General features: G+C 38.9%; 1 protein-coding gene across 2 annotated transcripts; it reads right to left on the minus strand.

Moving 5' to 3' along the window:
• Positions 1 to 3,945: 3,945 nt before the first annotated feature.
• Positions 3,946 to 26,328, minus strand: KDSR (3-ketodihydrosphingosine reductase). 2 transcript variants are annotated; one of them, XM_082753581.1, is made up of 10 exons: positions 26,162 to 26,328; positions 20,647 to 20,736; positions 19,468 to 19,524; positions 15,598 to 15,663; positions 15,355 to 15,450; positions 14,033 to 14,224; positions 12,471 to 12,554; positions 9,678 to 9,761; positions 7,716 to 7,817; positions 3,947 to 7,376 (listed from the first exon to the last, which is right to left on the minus strand). In XM_082753581.1, the coding sequence occupies exons 1-10, from the start codon at positions 26,267 to 26,269 to the stop codon at positions 7,257 to 7,259; spliced, it is 999 nt and encodes a 332-aa protein (XP_082609707.1). In that variant the 5' UTR covers positions 26,270 to 26,328; the 3' UTR covers positions 3,947 to 7,256. The 2 variants fall into 2 exon arrangements, with proteins under 2 accessions (XP_082609708.1, XP_082609707.1); XM_082753582.1 differs by lacking the exon at positions 9,678 to 9,761 and having other exon boundaries at positions 3,946 to 7,376.
• Between the last annotated feature and the right edge of the window lie 208 nt (positions 26,329 to 26,536).

Below are 26,536 nucleotides of genomic sequence, written 5' to 3' on the forward strand. Positions count from 1 at the left end.
GCATCGCTCCTGATAAGGAGGCGTGGAAAATGCCCCGGAATTTGCTCAGGGCATTTCGTGTGGGGGGACGTGTAAGACCATCGAAACGAGCAGAGAACATGTGAACAGGAAAATAGTTTTAGAATTTGTAACCGATTTCTGGTAGCAACAGGTACAGCAAAACTTCAGGAGATGCTCTGTTTGGAGGGGGTTTAGTAGGGATGCTTTTTTTTTCCCCCTACAACATCCAGCACTTTGCTATAGCAATGAGAGATCCCAGCCTTTCTGAAAGGCTAATACGACAACAGCAATCATGACTGACAGGAAAGCTTGCTAACACCGAACACGGCTGAGACCAAGAGATGGAAACCACACGAGAAAAATCCTAGGAACTGCTCGCTTTAAACTAGGGCATTAAGGGTGAGTCATTGGGAAACAAAACTGTGCCTTGAGGAAGGACAAACTGGGCTCTGGTGTAATAAAAAAAGAAAAAAAAAAAAAGCGCATTTAAAGTCTTTTTTTTTTTTTTCTTATTGTGTCCAATGCATTGCAGCTGACCTGCATTTATGCCTGCAATTGAAGGGAGCGGCATCTTAAACCCAATTATAACGCCACCTGAGTGGGTGATGAGCGTGTATTCAAGTTTCACAAGTTTGCATTACAGTACCGGTTTTTGCCTTGTTTGTTTGAGCTCAGCGGGATAAAACAGCAGCTAAAAAGGCATCCAAAATGCAGGCAACATGTTTTGTTGGGGGTATATAGAACAAAGCAGCGAGAGAGGCTCAGGATGTAACGAGGAACATGAAATGAACGCACAGAGTCAGTTAAGAAATCACTGCTGTGCTTTCAGGTAGCAGCATAATACGTTGGCTACCAAACATCTGATCCTGCAGAGCCTTCTGTGCACACGTCTATCTTCACGTGAGTGGAACCACTGAAGTTCATCAGACGAATAAAAAGAATCAGCTGCAGAAAAGATCGGAAGTAAATCAGGAAGATGAGCACCAGCTCGGATGAAAGCAGCTCACCTGAGCATTAACTGGGGCAGGAGCATCGACAAGGGGTATCAGCCAGGCCCAGCAGCGTAAAGGACAGATAATTTTGGTGAGCCAGCTTCCTTGCCTGTACTTGGGCCTTTATTTCCTATTTTCTGCCTTTTTTTATTTCCTATGCTCATGAGCAGGCAGGTTGCATAAAAGCAATTGCTTAAAGGGCTGCCGGAGCAGGCACAAATAAGCGGGGTGTGTGTTTGCTCCGTGTGACAGGACTCAATCCCTGGGCTGCTCCCCGTACAGCCCATGACACCGTAAATGCCAACTGGTGGTGTGTCCAGTGGGGCTTCAGCCACAGCTACGCTTCAGCTGGGTTTCTCCGTTCATGGCATTCGGTGCTTCTCCTTTCCACACCATCCCGTGTTTGCCCTGCACACCCTCATGCCCACCGGAGCTGCCTGTTCTACCGCTGCAACTTGCCCTGCCTAAAAGTAGCTATTGACTGCGTGACCTCGCGCGTTTGTTTCTGGCCATGAGACCATGACACCCACAGCCCTGCGGTGTCTTTGCCAAGCCACACAAAATGCCTTGGAAAGAATGCTCTTTTAGAGACCTGCCCGCCTGCATTTAATTCCTTGCTATTGACTGTGTAGCACCGTTCATTGCTAAGAGCACCTCTTCTGTTATGCTCGGTGCTGCCTAATGCTGCTATCCACTGTGGTACACAACACTTCTTAAAAAGGTTTTCTGCGTGCAAAATTAAAAGGAAAAAGTAGCATCCCTGAAGTTTGGATGAACGTTTTTCTTGTTTTTAACCGGGACCGCAGCAGGTTAACTGGAACAAATGAGCACTTCTGCAGAGCGCATTCCTGAAACGGGAGATTGCCTTTCATCCTCCCGGAGCTGCAAATGTTACAGGTGCGGAGCGGATCCTTTTTGTCTGCAGAGCACAGAAAGCTACTGTAAAAAGTTGAAAGCCTGCTTAACCTACAATTACAGTTTATTTCATGGGGCCTTAATTGGGCTTTCCAGGAAAGGCAGCGGCCTGAGAGGCTTAGGGTCCACACAGCTCCTGCCTTTCAGAGCCCTCTTAGAGTACTCATCCCTCACCCACCTTTACTTCTTGCCAAGATGTAAGGGGTGGAGGGAGGCAAAACAGCTGCAGCCAGCTCCCTGTAACAGGCCCGATGGGCACCGCTGGAAATCCTTCTCCTTGAAGAAAAAAGGGAAAGCATTTTTGAGTGAATGCCTTGAGATAAAGGCCAACACACTTCATTTTCACCGCTTTCTTCTAACAGGCTTTAAAAGGGGTATTTCACTACCAGGTAAATTGTGCCGAGAACCTTTCAAAGTCAAGACTTATTGTTTTACACATTATTTACAGCTGGTATCATTACAACATTTAACTCTGCTTTGGCCAAGGAAATCAATTCTCAGTGTTTGGTATCACGCCTAGTATTAGGCACATATGTGTTGCTTTACCATCTTGGGTTTATTTATATTTCTCTAGCACCACTACTACAGAATTAACTTCATAGTTAGAACTCGAAAGGTTTAAAATTAACATGGGGATTTCCCTCCAGGCTGAAAACAAACTTGTTTTCAACTTAGAAAAATAAAATTTCAGTCTGCCTGAGTGGCACTCTACCATACAGCAAGTTGAGTAGCATATTCCTCCCTTCAAAGTTTCACCAAAAGCCAACCTTCCCAAATCAGTTTTTCAAAATGCTTCCACTTCTCCAAGTTTGATATGCAGCATCAGGGGTTAAAAAAAATAAAACCACACTTTTCTACTTCCTTCAGTGCAAGTTTCTGTTCAGAACCTTAACAGTATTATTCCCCTCACCCCTTCCCACCGACAACGGATTAGTGTGGTATTTTATTTATTTATTTTTTAACCAATTTAGTGCCTGTAGAGGTTGGAAAGCAAGGAAATGATGATGGGAGGTGTGGCAGGAGACCTCATTTAGAGTTTTCTGGCTCTCATGTGAGTCTCCCCCAAGTGACAGAGGAAAGCAAGTGACTTGACAAGGTTTTATGATCAGCTCTGACAAACACCCACCTGCTCTTGAGTGTGTCTGGTACTATCTGTAGAGGGGGAAAAAAGTGGAACTACCAAGTAATTTGGCCTTTTAACTGAAATCTACCTTTAAAAAAAAAATAAAATAAAAATAAAAGCTACACTTTTACATTTTAAATTGCCTACAGGAATGAAGAGCAATCTATTTTGCCCTGATACTTTTATTGAAAGAAGCCAGCAGCTGCAGTTATGAGCAGAACTGTTAACTGCCCAGTGCTCCAAGATTAGCATCAGGCCCCTTGGCTTGAAAACACCAACACCCAGGCTTTTAAACATTTCAGATATCATAAGCTTTCCTCAATCCATTTTTGACTTTGGCTCTCTGATAATTCAGTAAGAATGACTTTATAAAAGATTGAACTACTACGATTCTGGATGTGGCAGTAACCATCTTAGGGGTATTTCTCCCTTACTTACTATTTTCTTGGAGCTAGCTGTTCACTCAAGCACTCCTAGCAGAGCTGGAACAGCAATTTTACATACAGCTGCACATTCACCAGTGGCACAGAAAGACAGCCACTGTGGACCTATTATTTCTATTGTTTTCCCACTAGGAAGGAGGAGAATCACTTGGCTCATCAGGATTGACAAGCAATTCCAGAGAGCACAAGCCCCAGTTATATGCTGGCGGCATCTCCTACAGGAAGGGCAGATTCTGTCAGTTCAGTGCCACGTTCCACTACGGTTCGATGACAACATTGAGCGAAGGAGTTTTGCATCCTTTGCCATCTGCTGTACACCTCTGCCTAGGCTGCCAAAAACAGAGGAACATATTGCCCCCCTCCGCCATCCTAGAAAATTAAGAGGATCCTGCTGAACTAATCCCAGATTAAAAAAAAAAAAAAAAAAAAAACACCAAGCCCTGCAAATGAATTTAACCATTGCTCTTCATCCCTTCAAAGAACTTCAGAGTTAGAGGCTTTGTTGATCCTCCATTTATTTTGAGAAATATAAAATATGAAAACTAGTTTACAGTTCCGGCACAAGAGTGATGAAGCAGTAAGCACAAAGTTTCTTTTTACAAATAGTACTATATATTTTTTACCATTTAAAAGTGCCTAGAGTTTTTCACAGCAAATAAAGTTTATTTACCTATATCTTTTGTCTTAGTAAAATATTAAATCTATTTAAATTGCACATGAACATCTTGGTAAAGTAAACTATACGTGAAGTTACAATAAATCTGTATTTAAAGCAGACCGTCATTAGAAACTGCATGGAATGGAAGCGACTATCGAGGTCTAAATGGAATCTTAAAGACTGACCAAGAAAACAAGAGACAAGACACCGACTGATATGGCACAAGTGATTAAATTACTGACAGTTTGACAGAAGGTAGTAGTGGCTATTTGACATTCTTCATGGATTTAATACACCGCTAAAATGTTTCGATGCAGAGGCTTGTTTAACATTTAAACTGGCAAGATAGCTTTTTTTGACTGTTAAACATTATTCCACAAGGTTACATGGCATCTCCTTCACTTAACATTGGACCTAAAAATGAGTATGATTTGTGTAAGAAAAGAATGAGTAGAGCGTACATAAGGAAGTTTTACACCAAAGATTGCTGCAGTAGACAATTTAGTACACCGTGACAATAAAACGGTTGAAAAGTTGATCAGTTGAAATGAACTGTCCTAACGTGCAACAACAGAAACCAGAACATTTGGAGAGATCATTTGTTTTTTTGTTTCTTCTGAAAGTCTGCCCGGTTCAGATTTCCAGAACTGCTGCAGGGGTTCAACCTACAGTTTTACTGCCAATACAACTACTTACACTACGCAAAATCAGGTGTGAACTGAAGCATCTCTAGAGCAGGGCCTTAACTTTCACCCAGTTTCTTATTCCTCCTTTACAAACTCTTGTACTGAGTTATACCATTCATTATTTGGAGGAGTCTTCAGTCAAGATTTCCTGAAAAGTGACTAGTGGTTTAAGCGGCCCAACCTGAAATATTTTAAAGAGGCCCAGCCGTCATAGTGTGTGCGCTCTGACCTTCTGGATTGGTTCTGAAATGCAAACACTAACATCCCAAGTTCACGATCCAAAAATTCAAGTATCCAAAGTCTTACTGGTTTCAAGACCTGACCTTCAAGCCTGTGTTGATGTAAAGTCATTTGCATAAGCATTTCTTTCAAACTATCGTGTAACTGATTCACCCCACTTTGGTATCTTCTTGATAAATCAAATACTCCTTTGACCATCTGCATCAAAATAAGAATTAATGTAGATAATCAGGTCCAAATCATATTGTTATGTTGCTTTAAGAAACATAACAATGTTGACAATGGATGTACAATAAATGCTCCATTATGTGTCATTCACATTATACAGCACAGAAAACACATATGCAGACCAGATTTCTCTGCACTAAAGCCCAGCTGTTGAAAAATGCAGGAATATACTCTATTCTCAAAATTAATTTCATAGTATAGGCATGCACAGCTTCACAGATCTGAACAAAATCAAGGGGCAGGACTGAAAACATAGGCTTTGGGAAGAATTCTACAACACCTCCATGTCTGCAATCTAACGAGGGTCCAACCACTTCAGATGAGAATGCCAGGGTGACTCCCCCGATGTGATTGGAAACCAGATATTACAGCAAGTTTAGCCTACATGAACAAAAACTTTTAAAAATGATCAACAGAATCCAGAGGGAGAATAAATAGCCTTAATAAGTTACAATTCAACGTTTTTCTGGTTAACCACCTACTATTTTTCTTCCCAGCTCAATTGATTACTCTATATACCTATTTAAGAAGAGGTATCTTAAAAGCAATCAATTTTGCTTACTTTGCTGTTAAATACTACTTTCAAGGAAGTGAAAGCGCTGAGTTTTAACAGCAATTTAGATTCAGAGTACTGACTGAAAATGGAAAAATTGACATTAAAACACAGCAGTGCTAACAAATATAAAATATGCAGCTTTTGGGAAAAAAAGCAGCTCACAAGGCACTTGCTATAGTGGTCCATTAAATAAATGGTGTATATAGTGCACCCTTAAACATCACTGTTATGCATCAAGCTTTTTCAGTGTTAAACAAAATTTATTAGAAACAACCGTTGGGTCCTATGTATTCTGAAGCAATTATGGAGCAGCCTTGATTCACATATTATGTAAATCAAACAAATTACAAGAGGGGCAGGGGAGAGTACTTTAAAACAATTCTTGTCATGTTAGAAGTTTTTCTGTTTAGTGATAAAACTCATCGTGGAATGCCATCCTGATTCCCCTCTCCACCCCCCATCCCAAAAGCTACATTCCTGCTCCTTTAAGAGCCTGGTATTTTAATTACAACTGATTCTACCATCAACTACTGGTTTGGCTCATCATTTGCAGCTTTGAAAAAAATAATGTGCATAACAGCAGCATTAAGCTGCCTTCCTTTTCAAAGCAAGAACTGGCAGATAAGAAAAAAGTAAGTAGTTGTAAGAGTTGTACTCTATTTCAATGGCTTAAAATGCTGAAAGTCAGTCACACTTGATACTGGTTTCATTTGTTGTTGTTGTTCACAACATACTTCAAGGGCCAGAAGAGCTACAGACCCAGTTACATCTCCTAGCATTTCTCTGCGGGAATGGGTTCTTCATCTCCCTTTAGAAAGTATGCATGTATTATACCATACTTTTTAATTAATCCCAGACCGAGAAAGCCTGGATCATACGTGTATCTGCCATCTTAAGGTTTCCACAATTGCATGTTGAACGGAATAAGGAAAGCTGTCGTTGACAGAAGGATCTGTAGATTGGCCGTCAAAGGAAAATGCAATGTTCTAAATTAAAAAACAGTCCCAAAAACATTAGCAAGAGGTACCAACTTGTTCAGGGGACTTCAATCTACTTCAGCCCAGTCTGACAGGTACTTATTTTTTCCATAAGCACCAAAGTAAGAAAACTTAAGCATTTATCCAGAATCACCGCACGTAGTCCATTCTCAGGTTCTACCCTACAGATGACGTACAAATTCCGCAAAGTCTCTCCAACTCAAATCACCAAAAAAAGCTAATCCTCATTCACACTTTTGCATAGTTTGGCATTTTCTGGAGTTATACTTCTGTTTTCTTTCATTGCTTTTGAGGGGACTCATCTGTCACATATCCAAGCACTTTCAGCCTAAATCCTTCCAGAGAGAAGCCGAGTCCCACTTGAGCAGCAAGCTGTTCAGGACTGCTTGACATTCTTCTTTCAATTCAAAGTTAAGGTTATTCAGTTTTATCTGCACTTTCAGATTTTTCCCTTTGCATCATGCAGCGACGAACTATGCTGTCAAAACTTCCTAGGTAAAAGAGGCCAATGATGCGAAAAATGCCCATGCAAACAACCTGGAAACAGAGAGAAACATCTTTCAATTCACTTAGGATCCCGGATTGCAGCATATTTTTTTACTTATGAAATAAAAGTTCCATGCAATATAACCAAGTTTAAAAAAAAGGCACGTGAAAACCATCAAAGCCATGTTACAGTTTGAGACTAAGAACCAGGTAGGAATCCTAGTTTTCTTGCCAACTCAAAAAAATTACTCCAGTTTCCTAAATTCAAGTCTCCATAGTGTTGAGAGACATGTGATGGAAAAAAATAATTGACATTTGCATGATGCTCTACGTATTTTATACTATTTTAAACTAAGAAGTTGTGACTATGGGACTCTTCCCAAATCTTACCTGTTGAAGACCTTCAGTAATAGAAGTGACTGGTGACATTCCACTCGTCAGTATCGACAGCATGTAACCATCGGAACCAACTGAGCTGTTAAAGTTCCCTTGCTGGATGGAAGGAAAACAGCAATTAAGGGCAAAGTAATTTATCCAGTTGTGCCAAGTCATGACGTGTCTTAATTTTACAGCTATTCATGATAATTAATGTGATGTCACTATGAATTAATATTTTGGTTAGCTGCAGTAATATTTATGTTAAAATATTAAAAAAAAATAAAATACTATACAGCAGCATTCCAAGAGGCATTCCATTAAAAATGGGCAAGGACCCTACCTTTTATAAAGCTACAGATGTGATAAATGGCTAAGTATTGCTTTATAAGCTGGAAAGGATCTAAATTTCTTCTCGAGTCGTGCTTACTAATGGAGAAAACACACGATGCTCCGTTTGTAAATATTTCAGAGAGAATTACACCCTACCTCTGTCAGATCGCCAGTCACCACTATAACTGAAAAATAAAATACTGCTTGCCTTTTGTTAAAATTAGGTTGCTGGGAGAGGTGTACTTCAGATGTTATGTAAGTAGTACTCCTTCATTTATGCCAATGATCTTGATTTATCTTGATTTGCCTCCTCAAAACTGCAAAATATATTGCCTACTAAGCAATTCAGGTGGCAAAAGAGGGGGAGACAGAGCAAGATAAAGCACCATTTATTTATTTTCACCACAAATATTGCAGCTCTATAGCTCTTGCTCCCAGCCTTCTCCCATTATTTTTTTTTTTTTTCTAGCAGATTGTGCTGGAGAACAGACTTTTTGGAGTTCTGCAGGACTACACCTATGGAACACAGAAGCACAAGGAGAAGGTGGTGTTCCTGAATCAAGGTAGAGGGTGTAAAATTTGGCTGAGCTATTACCCAACACACACCTGAGGGGACTGAGTTCCTACAATAAAGAACTACTATTTAACTTCACTTTTAGCCCCCCAGATGATGGTTTGAGTGCATAAATACCCCACCTGAACTACTAGATCATACAAGGTGCTGGAAAGCATGGTATAAAAGTATCAGATGCTTATAGAGGTGAGATTAGTTTTCCTTAAGAAACAACACAAAACACCATGTGAGGTGGTACTTGATTTTAAAACTCACCGCCCTAAAACCAGACATTTTGCACTTACGTGCTGTATTTGTGAAACTATTGTAAAAGCTTCACAAACACCTGCAAATGCAAAACACGTTGAAGACCACATTTACGGTATTTAGGACTGTAAAATAATTACAGATTTTAGGATTCAATAGCTGTACTTTAATGACATGAAATTTCATGTTTATTTCCACTTTTATTTGGTTGGAGCACCTCAAAACATCCTTGGTGCCCATTTCTTCTTATTTTATTAAGAAGGAAGCATTCTACAGCACAAATTATTATAAAAATTCCTCAAAGATGCAAAAATCCTCTTTAACTATGGCAGCCTTTTATGTATTTTAATCACTCATAAATCAGATACTTAAGACATTAAAAGCCAAATAGTCTAGAGAGCCTCCATTTATTGCAAAATCATTTTGATATGAACTCATGTTCAAGAAAAATCAGATAGTCAAACAAGCTTTTGAGGTTAGACAAATGGTATTTGATACACAAAACGTCAATAGAAGTTAGTACTTTAAAGAAAATTGTGATCTGTCTTTGAGACGTTGCATCATACGGATGCATCACTTTGTTCTGTCTAAGGAACAGCTTCGGGTACCTTTTAGTTCAAAGAGATCGTTTAAAATCATTTGTGGGCATGGTGGCAAAAGAAGAATAGAGAAAAACTTCCTGTTCAAACTAACCACCAAAGAGTACCATTTTAGCTAAACTGTTTTTTTATTTAGCTGAGCCATTTTCTTCGTCTTAAACACCCATTACATGCCATCCAAGTCTCTCCTATGAAGGTCATACTTTAAAAGGATAATTTACTTACTATGGCATCTTTGACTATAACTCTGGCGACTTGTTCTGCTTGGCAAACAGATGAGGTTTCAGAAATTAGCTTCGTCTCTAAAGGCTTTAGTAGAAAAACACCATGGTAAGTTTGACTAACACCACACAGGGAAGAAAACACAATGGTCAACTTTTGGTTTTGGGCTTTCATCATGGATGACACTGTCATTGTTAACAAGTGGTATCACACTGTCACCTAAAACGTGCACTTAAAATTAAGGGAAAAGCACTTTCAAAAATAATAGCTTAGTTTTACAAAGAAAAATGCCAATTAATATTCTTAGTTTAATACTGATAGGGTATACTACTAGAATACTGATAGTGTTCTTTCCTACAAATCCTTTCCTACAAGCCTACAAAACAAATTTATACTTAGATGTTTTGTTTGTTTCTCAAACCCCATACACTAGTATCTACTAAAATCCATCACTGTATTTCACTTCTTTGTGAGGTAAAATGGCATAAATGCTCTAAAACACTAGAAGAAAATAGTTATGGCAATTATTTTAACAACCACTTTTTTTTTTTTTTAAATCTGATCTGTTACAAGAGCGAGCAGCAAAAAGGTTTAAAAAGGATTTAGAAGCGTATTTGTCATTCAGGTACTTTTAACAAAAGAACAATGGGGCTAAATGCATAGCACACTATTTAAATGCAAAAAATATTTAGATGGCTCTGTTGATAAAGAACAAATTGCACTAAATTACAAAGAAAATTAGTTACACAAACTTGTTATAAAGGAAAATGCAGTTAAATATAAAGTTTAATTGAAGCATTCAAACCTAGTCAATACTGGAACTAGCTTAATATTCATAATCCATTGAGATTAATCCTTAAAAAAAACACACTTCTAGGGAAGAGCTGACAATGAGAGAAACCTATAATCGTTCAATCTGAAGAACTACAGAAATTCAATTCCACAGAAATAAGCCTATTTCCAAGTATGTGCAGAATTATGAATCATGATGCCCTGACTAGGCTCACCAGTTTATTTTCTTAAAATTTAAATAAATAAATAAATCGGTCTCTGTCAGAGGAAATCACATCCAAACACCTTTTACATGCTTTCCTGCAGCGATGTGGTTTCTGCCACCAAATCTCCAGCTCATAACCCCTATGTACTTTTTAGCTCACAGGTCAATATCAACCAAATCCAAAAGAGATAGAGGGGTGTCAAAACTAAGCTACAATACGACAAATTTGGAAAAAATCATCAGCTAAATTGGGAGCACCAGACTAAAGTCAATGACATGTTGAGAAAAAGGTAGGCAGATCTCAAGCATTAAATACTCCATCTGGCTAGTCAGTCAGTCAAAGCACAGTTGCCTTGCGTCAAACAGTTTTCTCAAACAGAAAGAGCTTAAACACAAGAAAAATGTATCCTCACATCTGACTTTTTGCTTAAGCTAACTATTAGTAATGATTACAGAAAAAAAATAGCCTAGCCCCAAAGAGATGCAAACCAGAGACAGATGTTCTAAACTAAGTAGCACTAAATAAATGCAACACTAACAAATGAACATCTGAACAGTTAAAGCAACTGAGTATTGCAGATATTTAAGGTGCATTATCAGTGTAGGCACAAATAACCCGAAGACTTCATGTGTGCTAAAACAGCATAAATCTGCATTTAAAAGACAATGCCTTTTCGACAAACGAGTGAAATCTCACTGGATCTCTTTTAAAGAGAAATCTGAGATTCACAGTACATTTTGCTGGTGAATATATTTCCCTGAAATAGGCTATTATGTAGAAAAAAATCCCAAAGAATGTGCAAGCTACACAAGTATCTGCAGATGTCTAATTCTGGCACTTTATGCGGATGCGTGGGAGTATGTTTAATACAGAATATCTATATCAAGAAATTATGAAGAATTGTGTTACACAATCCCTGCTGATTCTTATATAAAGGGTGAAAGACAAAACAAAATTCAACCCCAATTCCTTATTACACATGACATTAGATGGAGCATCTTGAAAATGGCTGATCTACTTAAACACCAGTTTTCTAGTTCACAGTATGCAGATAAAAAAATAGACATTTTCTCTGGTTAGCAGATACTTCAATCTCAACAGGGAGCCTGAATGTAGTCCCACCTGCGTCTTTTTTTTTTTTTTGAAAGTAGTTTTCATGTGTAGGGAAGCATCAAACGATGAGAGGCAACTACATTTTTGAAGGTCAAAACTTAACTTTAAGCTAAGCCATATGAAAAAGGCCTACCACTGACACACCCTTCTGTAAAGGCGGTATCATTTGCACTACAAACACAATGCCAGAGTTTCCTTCATACTTTAATAGTGGCTGTTACTACCTAGGATTAAATTGTGTCATTACATATATTCACACAGTAGCTGACTTGCAGACTTCATTGAAGAAACTGAGATTTATTTTCATCTGCCAGAACTATCAAAACAGCATAATATCAAAATATGCAAAATAGGTATATTATTTCTGGCTCATTAAGCTTTTATATCAAGTTATATTGGTTTTACAGTTTACTGTTCCACAGCAATATTTAGGCTGTGTATAGAAAGACTTTTCAACGTTATCCCATTCATTTAAAATGGGAACAATACACTACACAAAATTATGCTACAAGCTATTTAACTCTCAATAGCAGAGTTGATAAAATTAAAATGTTTACATACTTCTTAAAATCCTAATATGCTCTACTTTCAATGGCAGGACAGAAGTGAATGAAATCTGAAAACCCATTGCCTACTACAAAGTGAACCTTTAAAATCATTACAGTATCACTGAAGAATGGTTTACCTTTGTTTTACTTTCTTCTGCAAAGCCAGGTGTGTCAGTATCTGGAGGATAGGCCACTGTTACGTAGATATTATAGGGTTTGACCTGTATTTTACAAAAGTTAAGTGTTACCTTAATATTGACAGCTTTTCACATACCTCTCAGAACTTCATTCATTTCTCTTGTATGGAAAAATACAGCAAACACAAGTTTAAAAGGCATGTAGTGTTAAATCACCCTCATATCCAGCATTTGCAAGATTTGGAGCTTTGTCAAATGAGGAAGCAAAACAAAGACTTTCAGGAGATGGTTGTGTTGCTTTGTTTAGTAAAAAGCTTTAAAAATTCTGCATTTGATGAACATAAAGCACTTTTTAAGATTCCTAGATGGAATACAAAAGGAATTTAGCTCTACTATTCTACTGATTTAAATTTTAAAGACAACCAAAACACTGCCAAACACCAGTACCCCACATTCATAAAGACAAGACCAAAAAAAGTTTCACCTAGGCTTATTAGAATGCTTTTTTGTTATTATGTCATATTTTCACTGCTGAACAAATGCGAGAAAGAAAAAACACACAAAAAAACATAAAACTCAAATTTAGTATCTTTATCTCTAAGTATGTGACTCAAGTCACAAGGCTTTTCAACCCATGGTTTAAACATGCATAGGGCCAAAATCTAAGGAGACAAAAATAAATAGAAAGTGTGAGAAACACTTAAGTCTTGCATACCTAAATGCAATCCTTGCTGTATTTGTATCATTTACCACAGCAGCACATCACTTACTACACTACTATAATAGAAATAGCTACAATACATGTCTGTACTCCCATGCAAATAAAGAAGTTGTGAATGAATGTATTCAGAGGGCTAAGATAAAGCAAAGTGTTGTAAAGCCCTAAGCAATTTTATTTAAATTGCAAAACCTTCCATATGAAAACACTTACTGAAATACCGTGTCACAGGTCCATAACACTAATTTTTAGATTTGAGGAAGCCAGTCCTCACAAAAATGTCTGCCACCAGCCTGAAGAAAAGCCCTGCAGTCACATTGTTCTGCAGGCCAGAAGTGATCAGATGCAGTTTTACCCCACACTTTTGTCCTGAGCAAGGCATCCAACTACACTGAGCAGAACAGGGTAAGAACAGCAACAATACAAGGGTCTAGAACCAAACACAGACACTTAACTTACAAACATTAACAACTGTGTATTTACACACTTAACAGGAAAGTAAGGAATGTCACTTGCAAATCAAATTTACCTGTCTTTCTACAATAATATACTTTTAAGTCTCCTTCCATTAAATTGTGAAGTGGATGTTTGCTTTTTAGGCTTGACTTAAATTTAGATCCTTACAATATTAAAAGCTCATCTAAACCAAAGCTGAGAAGAGTAAACCACTGTCAACACAAGACTTTTGTGGGCAATCAACATATTTAAGCTTGCAAGTTTTACTCTCTCATATAGCTCACATACCATTTACTGTGGCCTCACAACCAACTTGGCAATACTTAAAATAAGCAAACAACCAACTTGGCAATAATAAGCAAAAATACTTAAATCATTGCACACACACCTCCATTTGCAGGGCTTCAGCCAATCCTCGAAGAGCAAACTTTGTTGGAGAATAAGCTGTATAACCAAAGAGGCCTAATTGCCCAGCCTGAGATGATACAAACACAATCCTTCCCATCCGTCGCTCCTTCATGGTAGAGATCACTGCACGACTCGGGTAAACACTACCCAGGTAATTAACTGCCATTAATCTCTGTAGAAATGATATTAAGATGGTATTTGATTTAGACTTATTCAGCTGTTTACTATTATTTCTCAAAAACCCTATTTCAGTTTGCATTAACAACAAAGTTCACGTGATTTGTATTTCGATCAGCTGTCAAAAGATAACTGTTTTCTGTTCCACAGCCTCATAAAAGTTGTTCTATAGCTAAAAACTTCACCTCAAGACAAAACAAATCCACTGTATATACATCTTAATGGCATTCAGGATACTTAATACTGTGATACTAATGCTTCAAGATACTAATATTGTGACCCATAATGGCCTTCACAGGAAAAAAAAAAAAAGAGTATGTAACAAAAAACCTGACTGGAACAGTGTCAAGGAAGCAATCCTTTTATGAATGATGTATGAAAGCACACTGAAATGAAGGTTTAAAGATCTTCCTAAAACAGGAAAATATCTATGTATTCATGCATTTCAGAAATTTTCATCTTTGGCAGGATAAGAGGAAGCCTTTATTTTTACTCTCTAGAAGGCCTATAATACAAGTGGCAGCCTATATGAACAATAGGACGGATGGATGATTTACATCTGCAACAAAATTCTACCTATTTAGCATTTTCGGATGTTTCAGTGATGACTTGTGGAATGGGAAGGTGGGAATCATTACAGTAACCAAAATGTAGGGGTGTTTTTTTTTTGTTTTGTTTTTGGTTGGTTGGCTTATTGGAGGTCCTTTCATTAAAGCAGCAGCTTCTCAAGCTGCACCAAGCTGCAAACAGACTGTGCATCTCAGAGTTGAACATTGACAAGACTGATTTTTATTAAGCAGATTAAAAATATGAAATAAACACCTTCATCAGGAAAGAGAGACCATGCGAAATTCTTTCACAGTGCATTAAACTATAAAAATGCATGTCAGGCTTTCCCTATCCTAGATGGAGAACTCACTGTTCTGACCTATCAATGGATCAACAATTAGGGAATAAGTTGCAATGCTTGCAAATCTAAAGATACATTCTAATTCTGACAGCTACCACTAATCAAGTGTATCACTACTCATACAGTCTGCAAAGACACAGCAATGTAATCTATTTCTTCGAACAGCTGAATACCAACTCATTCATATGATGAAATAAAAAAGAACGCTCACTCACTTCAAAAGAATTCACTTCAATAGCCTCAAATTTTCCCGTAACTGATGTTCCTGCACAGTTTACAAGCAGGTCTACTGGCCCCAGCTTCTCCTGAGCCTGGAAGAGGATAGATGTCAAGATGTTCTTTAGCATGAAAAAATATTCCTCTAGCACAGTATCACTATAAGAAATTATTTCCATTAGAAACACATCACACATAGATAAGTTTATTAATAAATGCAAGTGAATCAGTTACTTCCTCACCTGTTTTAGAACATTCTCCACCTGTTCATAATCTTTAGATACATCAACGGAAATACATAGTACAACCTAAAAAGGGAAAGTGAAAGAAAATTTTGTAATTTAAGTCCAGTAATAGTTGGCTCCAAGTCTTTCAAAATGAAACAACTCAGTGATGCATCTTTTCTAGAATAATTTTTTTTTTTTTTGACAGGAGAGTTTGTACTTCTTCCACACCGCAAAAAGTAATCCCAGCTCCTAAAGTGCGTATATTAAGAATAAACACTTCAGGATCTTCAAAGAGATACTTTGTACATGAGTAGCTATTTCTAATTTATCATTCTAAGACAGTCACAATTCCACAGTTCTGTATTTAACTTTCATAAGTGTGAAACACAAGTAAAAACCATCAGTGTGGCTTAGGTTCATCTTTAAGAAAAAAGCTGAAATGTTTTTTCCACATCATAGAAGGGCATGGTTGCCATGTCTTGCTCTGAAACTCCAACATCAGCACTGCAATAAAAATCAAAATGTATGAAAAAAGCTGCTAATGTGAGCATTTGCAATGTGCTTTTATTATTATTATTAAATTTAGCTGCATAGAATTTAATTGGAATGTATCAGGGACAATTTTTTAAAAAAAAATCTAAGAAAACTGATTAGTAGAAATGCCATACACATATTAAAAACAGTGAAATAACTGTGTATGTTTACTCCTTGCCTTGGAACAAGAGATCATGGATTTTAGTTTGAAAGATACAGGTAAATGAAAACAAACATTGGCCCAGTAGGAGGAAAAAAAAAGAGTGCTATCTAAGTTGTTGCAGCTGGAAGTTGGTATTGGTTTTCTTGGAAAGTACTTATTTTAAGTATTTATTTATATTTTCTTGGAAAGTACTGATTACTGCTAGCAACGTGATCTCAGAATCTCGGTTTTGAAGCACCTTCAGATCAACTTCCGGCCACAGGAAGCACTGCCTTTGGGGTATCACTTACAAACTGAAAGATTACTGTATATCCCTTGCCAAGCTGGAGCTTGCAAACAAGCTACCTCCTCTGCTAAAAACAAAGCAAAAAGAAAGAAGCACACACACAACAGAAAACCATCAGAGCTTTGGGGCAATTCATCATCTTCAAAGGAGAAGCAATCATGCCAGAATAAAAGTAGGGACTCCTGTATTCTTGTTCTGGTTTCTACACCTTCTTTTACTTCAGTCAATTCATTTAAACTCCACTGGGGTTGAAATAAAGCTATCACTAGTTTCTAACAAGTGTCATCATAGTTGCTTGTCATGAAATGTGGACAAAAAAAAAAAAGAGCTTACCACAGTGTAACTAACTGCTTTGGAAGTTAGTCATTTGTCAGTTTTGCCTCTGGTCAGACTGCAACACTTCGTAGCTGCATAAACAGAATCTGCTTGCCATTCCTGTGCAGCAGGTTGGCTATTCCTGCCTCCCAGCGTTGTGTGTAGTTGGACATCTGAGTAAACTTGTGGTGCAAGTTATTGATGGGTCTGCGTGCATCTCCCCTTGAGGCATTTTTTACATTTTGGAAATATTTGTCTTTTACATAAGTTTGAGAACAAAATAATAGTTGAGCTAAGACACCATTGGTTTACTATCTGTATACCATCTGTGTGTCTTTGCAAGATCAGCAAGGAGGCTAAAGTCACAATTCCATACAAAAATTGCATAGAACAGTTATTCACACTGTGAACAATACGCTTGGGAACTACTGAATTTTTTATTGGCTGCTACCACCACATTATACAATTCATCTCTTAGTTTCTATTATCACATTTTCTTTCTTCTGCTACTCTATGCTGATTACCTTTGCTCCAGCGCATGCACTGTGGATCCACTCCTAGGAAACAGATTATGCTGCCAGAAAGCCTAATATCCTCATTCCAGTCGCTCGCCTTTTGTTCTAAATAGTGCTTTCTGTCTGATCATTCATAAAGCATTCATTTCTCAATAAAAGCTCAATTCATCTCCCAGTGAAGTAACTAGGAATACTCCATATTAAGAAAGGGATTTTTTTTAATTAAAAAAAAAAAAAAAAAAAAGGATTTTGTCCCATTGCACACCTTTACTGATACAGAGTGCATTGTCAGCATTCTAAGTAAGTGACATACAAATGCCTTTCAAAGGCTGTTTGACAAGTTGAACACTGAAATGTATGTAGATACCAAAACCCTGGTTGTCAATGCAACCTGGTTTCATGTACATATCCACGAGCTGAATGTATACAGCATATAATCATGTAAACAGTGATCTTTCCCTCTTAGCTTGGCATCTAGCAAATATAACAGTCTCTGTGTATGTAATCCATGCGAGACAACACCTTTTCTCTGTACTTTCTGCGATCGCCTTGTACAGCTTCTGTCAGTTCAGCTGTCCCTGCTTGTCAGTTTCTTACCTGCTGTTCCAGTATGAGCTCTGCGCCAGACTCCCTGCTTTTTCTAATTGTGTCCTTTGCATTTAGAACAGGCAGGCTTCCCTGTCACGTTGTCTACAACCCAACAATAGGGTCACAGGAGGGCCAAGCTACCACTGTCACTCCCACCATAGCCAGATTAAGCACAGACAAGTCTAAAGCTGCTACTGCAAAAGCGGTCTTGTTAAGCCCACACTTAAACTTGCTCAGTCTTGAAGATACTTCCTGAAATTTTAACTGAAACTCTTATGGGCATGTACCAAGTACTATTCTGTAAAAACACAAAGTCCACAGCTGTCAAGCTTGGACAGATTTTTAAACGAGAACATCCTGACAGTGTTTGACAAGGGATTAACTTTTTTTTTCTTTGCCAAGCTTGGGAAACTACGAGAGCAGCTAAAGGAGAATGCTTACCAGGATTTGTTTGTTTTAAAACACACAAAATATAGGTCCTCCTCACCTCAAATGGCTTAATTTTTCAAAATAAAGTTGATCTGAGTAAGGCAACGTGCACAGAAAAAAAGTGATCATGTTGAGCCATTTGACAAAAATAAGTTAAGGCAATCTTACAAGTTAAAGTATTGAGAAAATTTAGTCTCAGAAGTCCAAACATTGGATCCAAATATTCATCTTTCTTCATTGCTTCTTTTCAAGAGAATATTCAACTTATTAATTCGCCAGACTGAAGAAGCGATGTATTACAGCCAATAGACACCAAATCCCTTATTACAAGCTATTGAATTGTTACTTTTGTGATTACAAATGCAAGCCAACAAGTTCTAGAACACGAGAAAGACAAAGACGTGATAGTCAATACCATTACCCCTCTTCCCTTGATTATTAGGAACAGTAAACAAAATTAGCATGTCACCCTGAGGTTGTGTATTTTGAACATAGCAAAAACTGACCTATTTTAAAAGCTAGTACCTTAGCAGGCTCTAGAACAGTGCCTTTAAACATGTGCACACTATTAATTCACCCTCGCTGTTTTTAGAAGTCCAAGAACTTCACAAATTTGCACATCTGTTACAGAGCTTTACCAGGAAACAGAACAAACAGCAAAATATTGTGAACTAAACCTGAAAACAAGTATGCCAAGACAATTGCCATATTTATACATTGCAAAGGACGAGAGATTTGAAAAGAGTGGGTTCTTCTACTTGATCTTGAACAATACAAACGCTTATCAAGTGACAGTAAATTGCAGCTATCCAAAAAAAGCATACCACACCTACAGTTGAAGGCATCAATCTTTTCCTCTGAGAAAAAGCAGTTAAGGTACTAGGCAACATCAAATCTAGTGGAGTTCGGAACATTGCATGTAGGTAGATTGGCATTTTTTGAATTCAAGGAAACCTTCACCTATTCTTGTCAAATGGTTTTAAGAACAGGACTAGAGACTACTCTGTAGTGACTACCTTGAAGCAAACAACAGCTGTAGGTAGCAGTGACCTTACCTGCTTGTCATTAACGGAGTACTTTTCTATTTCCTTCTTTGTCTGCAACAGCTTGTTCTGAAATGGATATAAGAACAGCTAAAACACTGCAGTTATGAGAACACGTTAGCCTTCAGTATTTCAAGAAGGCTTAGAAATATTCTCTAAAATAAAAAAAAAAAAAAACAAAAAAAAACACCTATCCTCAACTAGCAATGGCACTCTCCTATTGTCATCTTACAGATTTATGAATATATAATCAAAACATCAAGTCCAGGAACCTACCGGAACTCAGGTATTTCTCACTTCACCTACTAAAACCAGCAACAGCTTCTGTAACAGATTTAGTGGTTCTTCATGTAACTGCACAAAGTGCTTAAAACAGTAGGGAGAACCAAGATACAAAAGAAAGGACTTATTTTTATATGATATTACATAGCTATTCTGGAAACTATCATGGAATTACCATGAAAGTTCAATGAAAATCCAGCAAATGCAAATTGCCATGGTCCTATCAAGAAACTTGTGCTAATTTTGGCTGCATTCAAGGTTATGCAAAAAAAAAGAAAAAAAAAAGGACACTGAGAGGAACTGAGAATCAGAAAAGAAAACAACACAATTTAGGTGTTCTTATTTTCTTGAAGAATTAGTTTTCTCTTCGAATGAAATAGCCCATGTGAAATCTGTCATTCCAACTAAATTTTCAGTTTCTCTTAAGAAAATAAAAAGAGAGGAAAAAAAGCACAAAGTAACCCTTTTCCCTCCAAAGCTATCTTGATGAACAGCTTTTCACTAGTACGATGGAATGACGATCAGAAACCAAACTATTCTGGAATTTTAAGTACTGACTTTAATACCCCTGCTGTCACTTACTGTAGGGAAATGCTACAGTTTTAAAGAATACAGGGCTTTTTCTGCTTTGGTCCTCTCACAGATCTAAACAGTGAAATAGGTGCCGACATTAACAGAAGTGGTAGCAATGGCAGAGTTTTAAGGCAGGCTTATCAGAGGTTCCACGTTGGGCTACGCTTCCTAAAAAGGCAGCCACCTCTCCTCTGCAGATACATTAATCTTAAATGATAAGGATTGCCTTAAAGCATACAGTGAAAGATATACGAGTAATTATTATTCCAGAATATAATTCCTCGATCAAAAAAATTTCAAGAACATAGTTTAGCCAGTAAAAACACATACACTTACCTCATCTCTTGCAATCAGTGTTATGAAAGCGCCTTGCTTGTAACATTCAATAGCAATACATTTTCCAATTCCACTGGAGCCTCCAGTTACCTAAAAATTATTTGAAAAAGTCACTGTTAGTCCATTATTCTCACCCCTACTCCTATACAAGAAAAGTCTCATCAAAATTCTAAAACTAGACTGAAATTGAAGTACTACCCAATGAAGTGTGAATAAACGAGATATATTAGTTTACTTCTTTTGTATGAATGGAAAAACAAAATCTTGGTATATTGACAGGCCTCTCTCTCTTCCTCCCCTAAAAACAGCTTTACCCAGGTGATATTTTTTGCTCTTATGTCAGGCTGACTTAAACCCACTTCCATGTGTGTTCTCTCACTTGCTTTTGACAAGATTTTGTACGTTATTCCTAAAAGATGGAATTAGTTAGACTTTTGGAAATCACTATTAACGTTAGCTATAATAATGCAACTGCTTACTGTCCCTCCATACACATTTACAATAGAATAATTTGTAAAATGGACAGTTGTAAACTGGAAGTACCATGTAAACACAAATAGGATTAAAGAAATTACCTTCCTTTTTATTTAAAAGAAATCTTTAATTTGACAGCTGGCCCTCTATAGAGTATGTCTCTCAGTCCCTCAGACATCTCCAGTTTTGTGGCGATCCCAGTCCTAAGCCTCTGTAACCTTTTCTTCTTCCTCAATATCATAACTCTGACTAGCCTTACCCCAAGCAGGAAATTAGCAGTTTGTGGATAGACAAATTCAAGGCGATGCATTTGTCCCCCTGTCACCTGTTGGAGGGCACACTCTGCCAAACAGCACTCATATACAGGTGAATGTCACATTAACACCCCTCACACTACCCTCCATAAACCCGCGTAGGAACTTCATGTAGAACAAGATGCAGATGACAACCTTGACCTCTGTTTTTGACTAAAACAGAGAAGTCTCCCTGACAGTGCCTTTTAGGTGATTTGTTCCTTTAAGCCTGCTCTCAGGCAGTGTACGCCTCCAGTCCTTAAAGAAGGCCACACCTGTGTCTTCCTTACATGACTAAATTTCTTGAATTTTCTCCTAAGAGCATATTACTGAGAAAATATTGGAAAACTTCGTTGAAGTGAGATTCCTCTGAAGTTGTCGTTTTTGCTCTTCAGCAAGACTTCAGAGAAAGTCAGGTATCACCTCCCGTTTAAAGTCTGAGAAAATGACTGTGCTGCGCTAATTAGTGGAAGAGCAAAGACCTCCAGTCTCTAACTACACATCCTCATCCGCAGGTGCCTCAGAGTTCTGTTTTCATAGACGTATTATCCTGAAAATTCTTTCCTTTCCTGGAGGCAGTAAAGTCAGAAGAGTCAGAAGTGCACTCTCATGAGTCACCAAATTCTTCTTTCCTATGAGTGTTTTTATCACTAACCTTCAGAAAAGAGCTTAGCACACTAATGGCAATTGTGTAATCCCAGCAAACAAAGATTTACAACATAGCCACAGTTTTTTTTTCTGGTTTGTCTGCAGTCAGAAATGGGTGTAACTTTCACAGAGACTAATGTTAGCTTAAACTCCTTACGCTTCCTCTATTATTAGAGAAAGTTACTTCAAATTAGCTTCTAATTGACTCTGGGCAAGATTAGCTTCAGTACACTAACCTTTGAGAATGACTCCACGATGCATGTCCTGTTCTGGAGATGCTAAACCTGGCCTGTAGTATTCTCAGCCAAGGATGGCTGCTTTCTGAGTAAATTAAGACTAAACAAGAGCATTAGTTAATTATTTGGGACTTCACAAGAACCCCAGAATTCATTTAATGCTTCCTGATGGAAAGAGTTTAAGAACTCTAGTTTATTCTTATGGTGTATTGCAAAATTTCAGTACATCTCTAGGATTAAAAAGACTCTGTTTGCTATGATCAGGCAAACCTCAGTTCCACAGGACTCCTGGGCTGCTTTGACATGTTTTCAGCAGCAGCAGGTACACCAGCACAGAAACTAACGAATGTGCGTGGAACACTGCTCCAATTCCAATTTTTGGCACTGCACCGAGAGACTGATGATTGCTACCTGCACAACTTGCTGAGTATCATGAATAGGTCAACTACACCAGTGCTTGAGGAATTCTTTGAAGGTAAAGCTATTGGCACTGAGCCTCTGGCTTGTCAGAGGACGCTAACATTCCCTTCAGAAAGACGGGGTCTGAAGTCATCCAAGAAACGGGAAAAGGAAGTTTTTATTTGCAGTCACACCCGAGAGCACAGGACAGGGCTCGTGTCAGCTAGGTCAGCGACAGGAGGCAGAATCAATTAGCTGGGAACTGGAGTGTTTGGGAGGAAGGCTGTTACTAATACGTGGGAGGCTGTTACTAATACACACATCTTTCAGCAACATTTACCATGAATGCAAACAACAGTAGAAGAAATCACAACATACAAACCCTGACACTGCTGAAAGCTTTGTGCCACAAATCAAATTAGCCTAAGCAAATCTGTGAAATCTGCTAGGTTAGGTTTCTAACACAGACGCTCCGAAGGAATGCATCCATGCCATTAAAGAAAACATTATTACAACCACCCTTACGCCCAGTAATTCTTTTTATTGCTCTATTGATATTGCATTTCAGTAGTTCTGAGTGTCTGAAGTACCACCGAGCCAGTCCTTAAGTTCCCCTGTAAGCCAGCCTCAGAGGGGCTAGCAAAATCAAAAAATCATACGATGGTGACACCAAACACAGACTAATTTCTTGGCAAGACGGGACAATTAAATACCAGTATGAATTCAGATGTTCAGAGCACAGTACTAGAAGTCCTCAAACAATGTTATTAAGCTGTTTCTCTGTTTGAGAAGAACTAGTACCAATTTAGGCATTCAAAAGAAGGCTCTGGCTCCAACATCTTGAGCTATGATCCTTGGTTACAGAGTTCAGCTTCTAAGGATGTCAGGGATGCAGGAAACGTGCCTCAATTGATGACAAAGTCCAGTCCCAAATTAACAGAACTGCCATCAGAAAGTATCAAAGTTACAACCCGATTGATATGGCATTTCCAACAGGACTGATTAACTCTCACTTAGAAGCACTGGCTGCAAGCTGGCTTCATGCTTTGAGACAGCATGCTAGCAGAAGGCATTTCCACTGAAACAGAACATCCCTGTAACCAACTCTGGGTGGCTGCTGCTCCTGACCAGCGTTAAAAGGACCTCTGGCTGAACCACTCAGACGCCTCCAAACCACAGGTCACATCACTCCCCACACGTGGGCTGCAACGCTGAGACACCAAGATGGGTCAGCTTTAAGGACAGCCAAAGTCCACCACAGTTATCTGGTGGGCCCTGCACAGAAGTGTTATTTCTAGACTCATACCCGTGGCTTTGGCAGGTGGAAGAGAGCACGTGTGCAGGGCACGGATGTAACATCCCTGGCAAAGGGCAGTTAAATGTGATGCACGTGAGCATGAGGTACACAGAACAGTGACAACTGCCCTATCATATCCTCATTTTCCTGTCTACTGTTATAGCCTGCTACCAAAACAATAGCTTCCCCTCACAGAATAGGTGATGTTTGCTAGTCTGTAGCTTGAGACCTGAGGAGAAAGTTGAAGCCAAAGGCAAAAACAAACAAACAAGGTAAAAAAAAAAAAAAAAAAAAAAGCTCTTCTAGCTTTTGAAGAGAGGAGAAATTCAGCATGAAAAGCAGCAGCTCTACAGCAGAGAAATAACTTTTAGACCCTTGATTCTAGAATACCTTCCTAATCACGGTGGAAACAAAACAAGTATTAGATGTATAAACGGCATTTCTTTTTACTGACTAAGCTATGCCTGATGCTTGAGCTAACGTGAGAGCCAAGAAGTCGTTTTTATTTAATGGTGCACTCTGAGGTCACCAAAATACACAGAGAACAGGAAAACACCCCACAAGATCACACCATCACTAATCTGGAGCTCTGTGGACTTCCACTGCGACCAGCAGTCCTAGTCTTTTCTAAGTAAAAGGGACTCCTATAATCGTGATCCCTCCAGAAAGCATGCCTTGGGTGACACAGGGAGCATTTCCATCATGCAAGTGACGCTGCTAGAGGACAGAGGAAGAAGAGTCATATGTTTTCTGCTTCAAATCTCTGCCCATTTAGTTACTTAGCCACTACTCAAACATCTAACGATATTAACCATAACAGATCGGAGCAGAAAGAAATAAGTTTTATGAACAACTAAGTAGAGAGGGAAAAAATGCTGATTTAAATTGAAAATCCAACAAGTAATTGGTATGAAATGCTGTCCGGAACAGTGTCTGAAGTCACATGATGACCTTTCTTAAGAAATACAACAGATTTTCATAACAGTTTCAACAAGCTCCCAGAAAGAAGAGATAGGCCTTCCTTTTTATGCTTCAGAAAAATGAATTTATTGAGTATATCTTGAAAAGCTGTATTTACTGCCAAGTGGAAATCATTTGCCCCGCTAGGAGGACTTATCCAGCTAAATAAACAACTTACATCCTTCCTTTTGTTAAATATGTAAAATCAAACCTGCCTGAACCTCACTACATTATTTAGCCAACTGAACTAAAGGTGTGTTGAAACAGCACAGTATTTTCACAAGAAGTAAGCTTGAAGACTGGGTTTAACTGAAGCCTGACAAAGATCACCAATCATTAAGCTTTGGTGTTATCTGAATTAAGTCATATGTTTACAAGAAATTATATACCCAGCGTGCAAACAGATTTTGACATTCTTCTGTCAGAAACCATCAAAGAAGTCTTTAAAGAGTGTGATGGTCGTAAATATTTTCACGCTTTAATAACTTCAGTAGCAGAAAACACACTCCCGTCGGATGATGTGGGAATTCCCTTTACAGGCACAATGTGGAAAGCCTCCCTGAGCAAAGTTTCTGATTTACAGTACCATCATACAATATTTTTCTTTATAAAGTTAGCTAGAAAACTTGAAATCCAAAACGTGCAGGTGTCCAGGGTTATTAAAAGCATCTATAAGCCTGGGTATCACAGGATCATCTAGGTTGGAGGAGACCTCCAAGATCACCTAGTCCAACCTCTGACCCGACACTAACCAGTCCTCCACTGGCGATGAAGATTGAAACAGCCACTCCACATTTCGCTAGTTTGGACGAATACTTTAAGAGTATAGCTCAAGTCCAAGACAAACAACAGCTCCACCAGCAGCAGTGCCGATGAAGCTGATGACCTGCAGAATCATATCGCGAGGGCGAAACGTACCGACAGCCTTTACCTTTAGCAGCACTTTAACACAATAAGCTCTCCATTTGGACTTTTAACTTTAACAAGGCTCGCAAGAACACTTGTGCCAAACCCAGCCGAAATCGCTAAGGCAGGTTTAGGCGGAAAGGATATTTTATTCACGGGAACATATATATATTTTTTTAATCATTTTGAACGCGACCCAAGCGAAAGAACTCAGCTGGAAAAAAAAAATAAAATTAAAATTTAAAAACCGCGGCCCAACGGTCGAAACGGCCAGCGGCGGCGGTTAACGCCGCCTCACTCACCACGACGTGGGCGCCGGGCAGCTTGAGGGGCTTGGGGCTGATGAGCGGCGACACCATGTAGAGGAGCAGGACGAAGCCCACGACGAAGGCGGCCGCCAGGAGCAGCATGGCTGGGGCCGGTGGTGGTGGTGGTGGTGGTGGTGGCGGCGGTGGTGGTGAGGAGGAGGAGGAGGAGGCCGGGGAGGCAGCACAGCCCCTCAGGCCCAGGGAGGGCGGCGGGTGCCCGGTGCCCGCCTGCGCCGCGGCGCCGCGGGGCCGGAGGTGGAGGATGGAGGATGGGAGGGGGGCAGAAAAGAGCCCTCTGCCGCCGCTGATTGGCCGGCTCCGGCCCTCGCGCTGCGATTGGTCAGCGGCCGCCGAGCGGAGCCCGCTGAT

This window comes from Aythya marila, assembly GCF_965140915.1.
Source record: "Aythya marila genome assembly, chromosome: 2".
NCBI classification, from domain to species: Eukaryota; Metazoa; Chordata; class Aves; order Anseriformes; family Anatidae; genus Aythya; species Aythya marila.

Bases quoted from the DNA above. Each gene is read 5' to 3' on its own strand.
- KDSR (XM_082753581.1), bottom strand. From the start codon at position 26,269: ATGCTGCTCCTGGCGGCCGCCTTCGTCGTGGGCTTCGTCCTGCTCCTC. The intron at 19,525-20,646 runs GTAAGTGTATGT...TATCCATTTCAG, and splicing joins CACTGATTGCAAGAGATGAG to AACAAGCTGTTGCAGACAAA. The intron at 7,377-7,715 runs GTAAGATTTGGG...CTCTGTTTCCAG, and splicing joins TTACTGAAGGTCTTCAACAG to GTTGTTTGCATGGGCATTTT.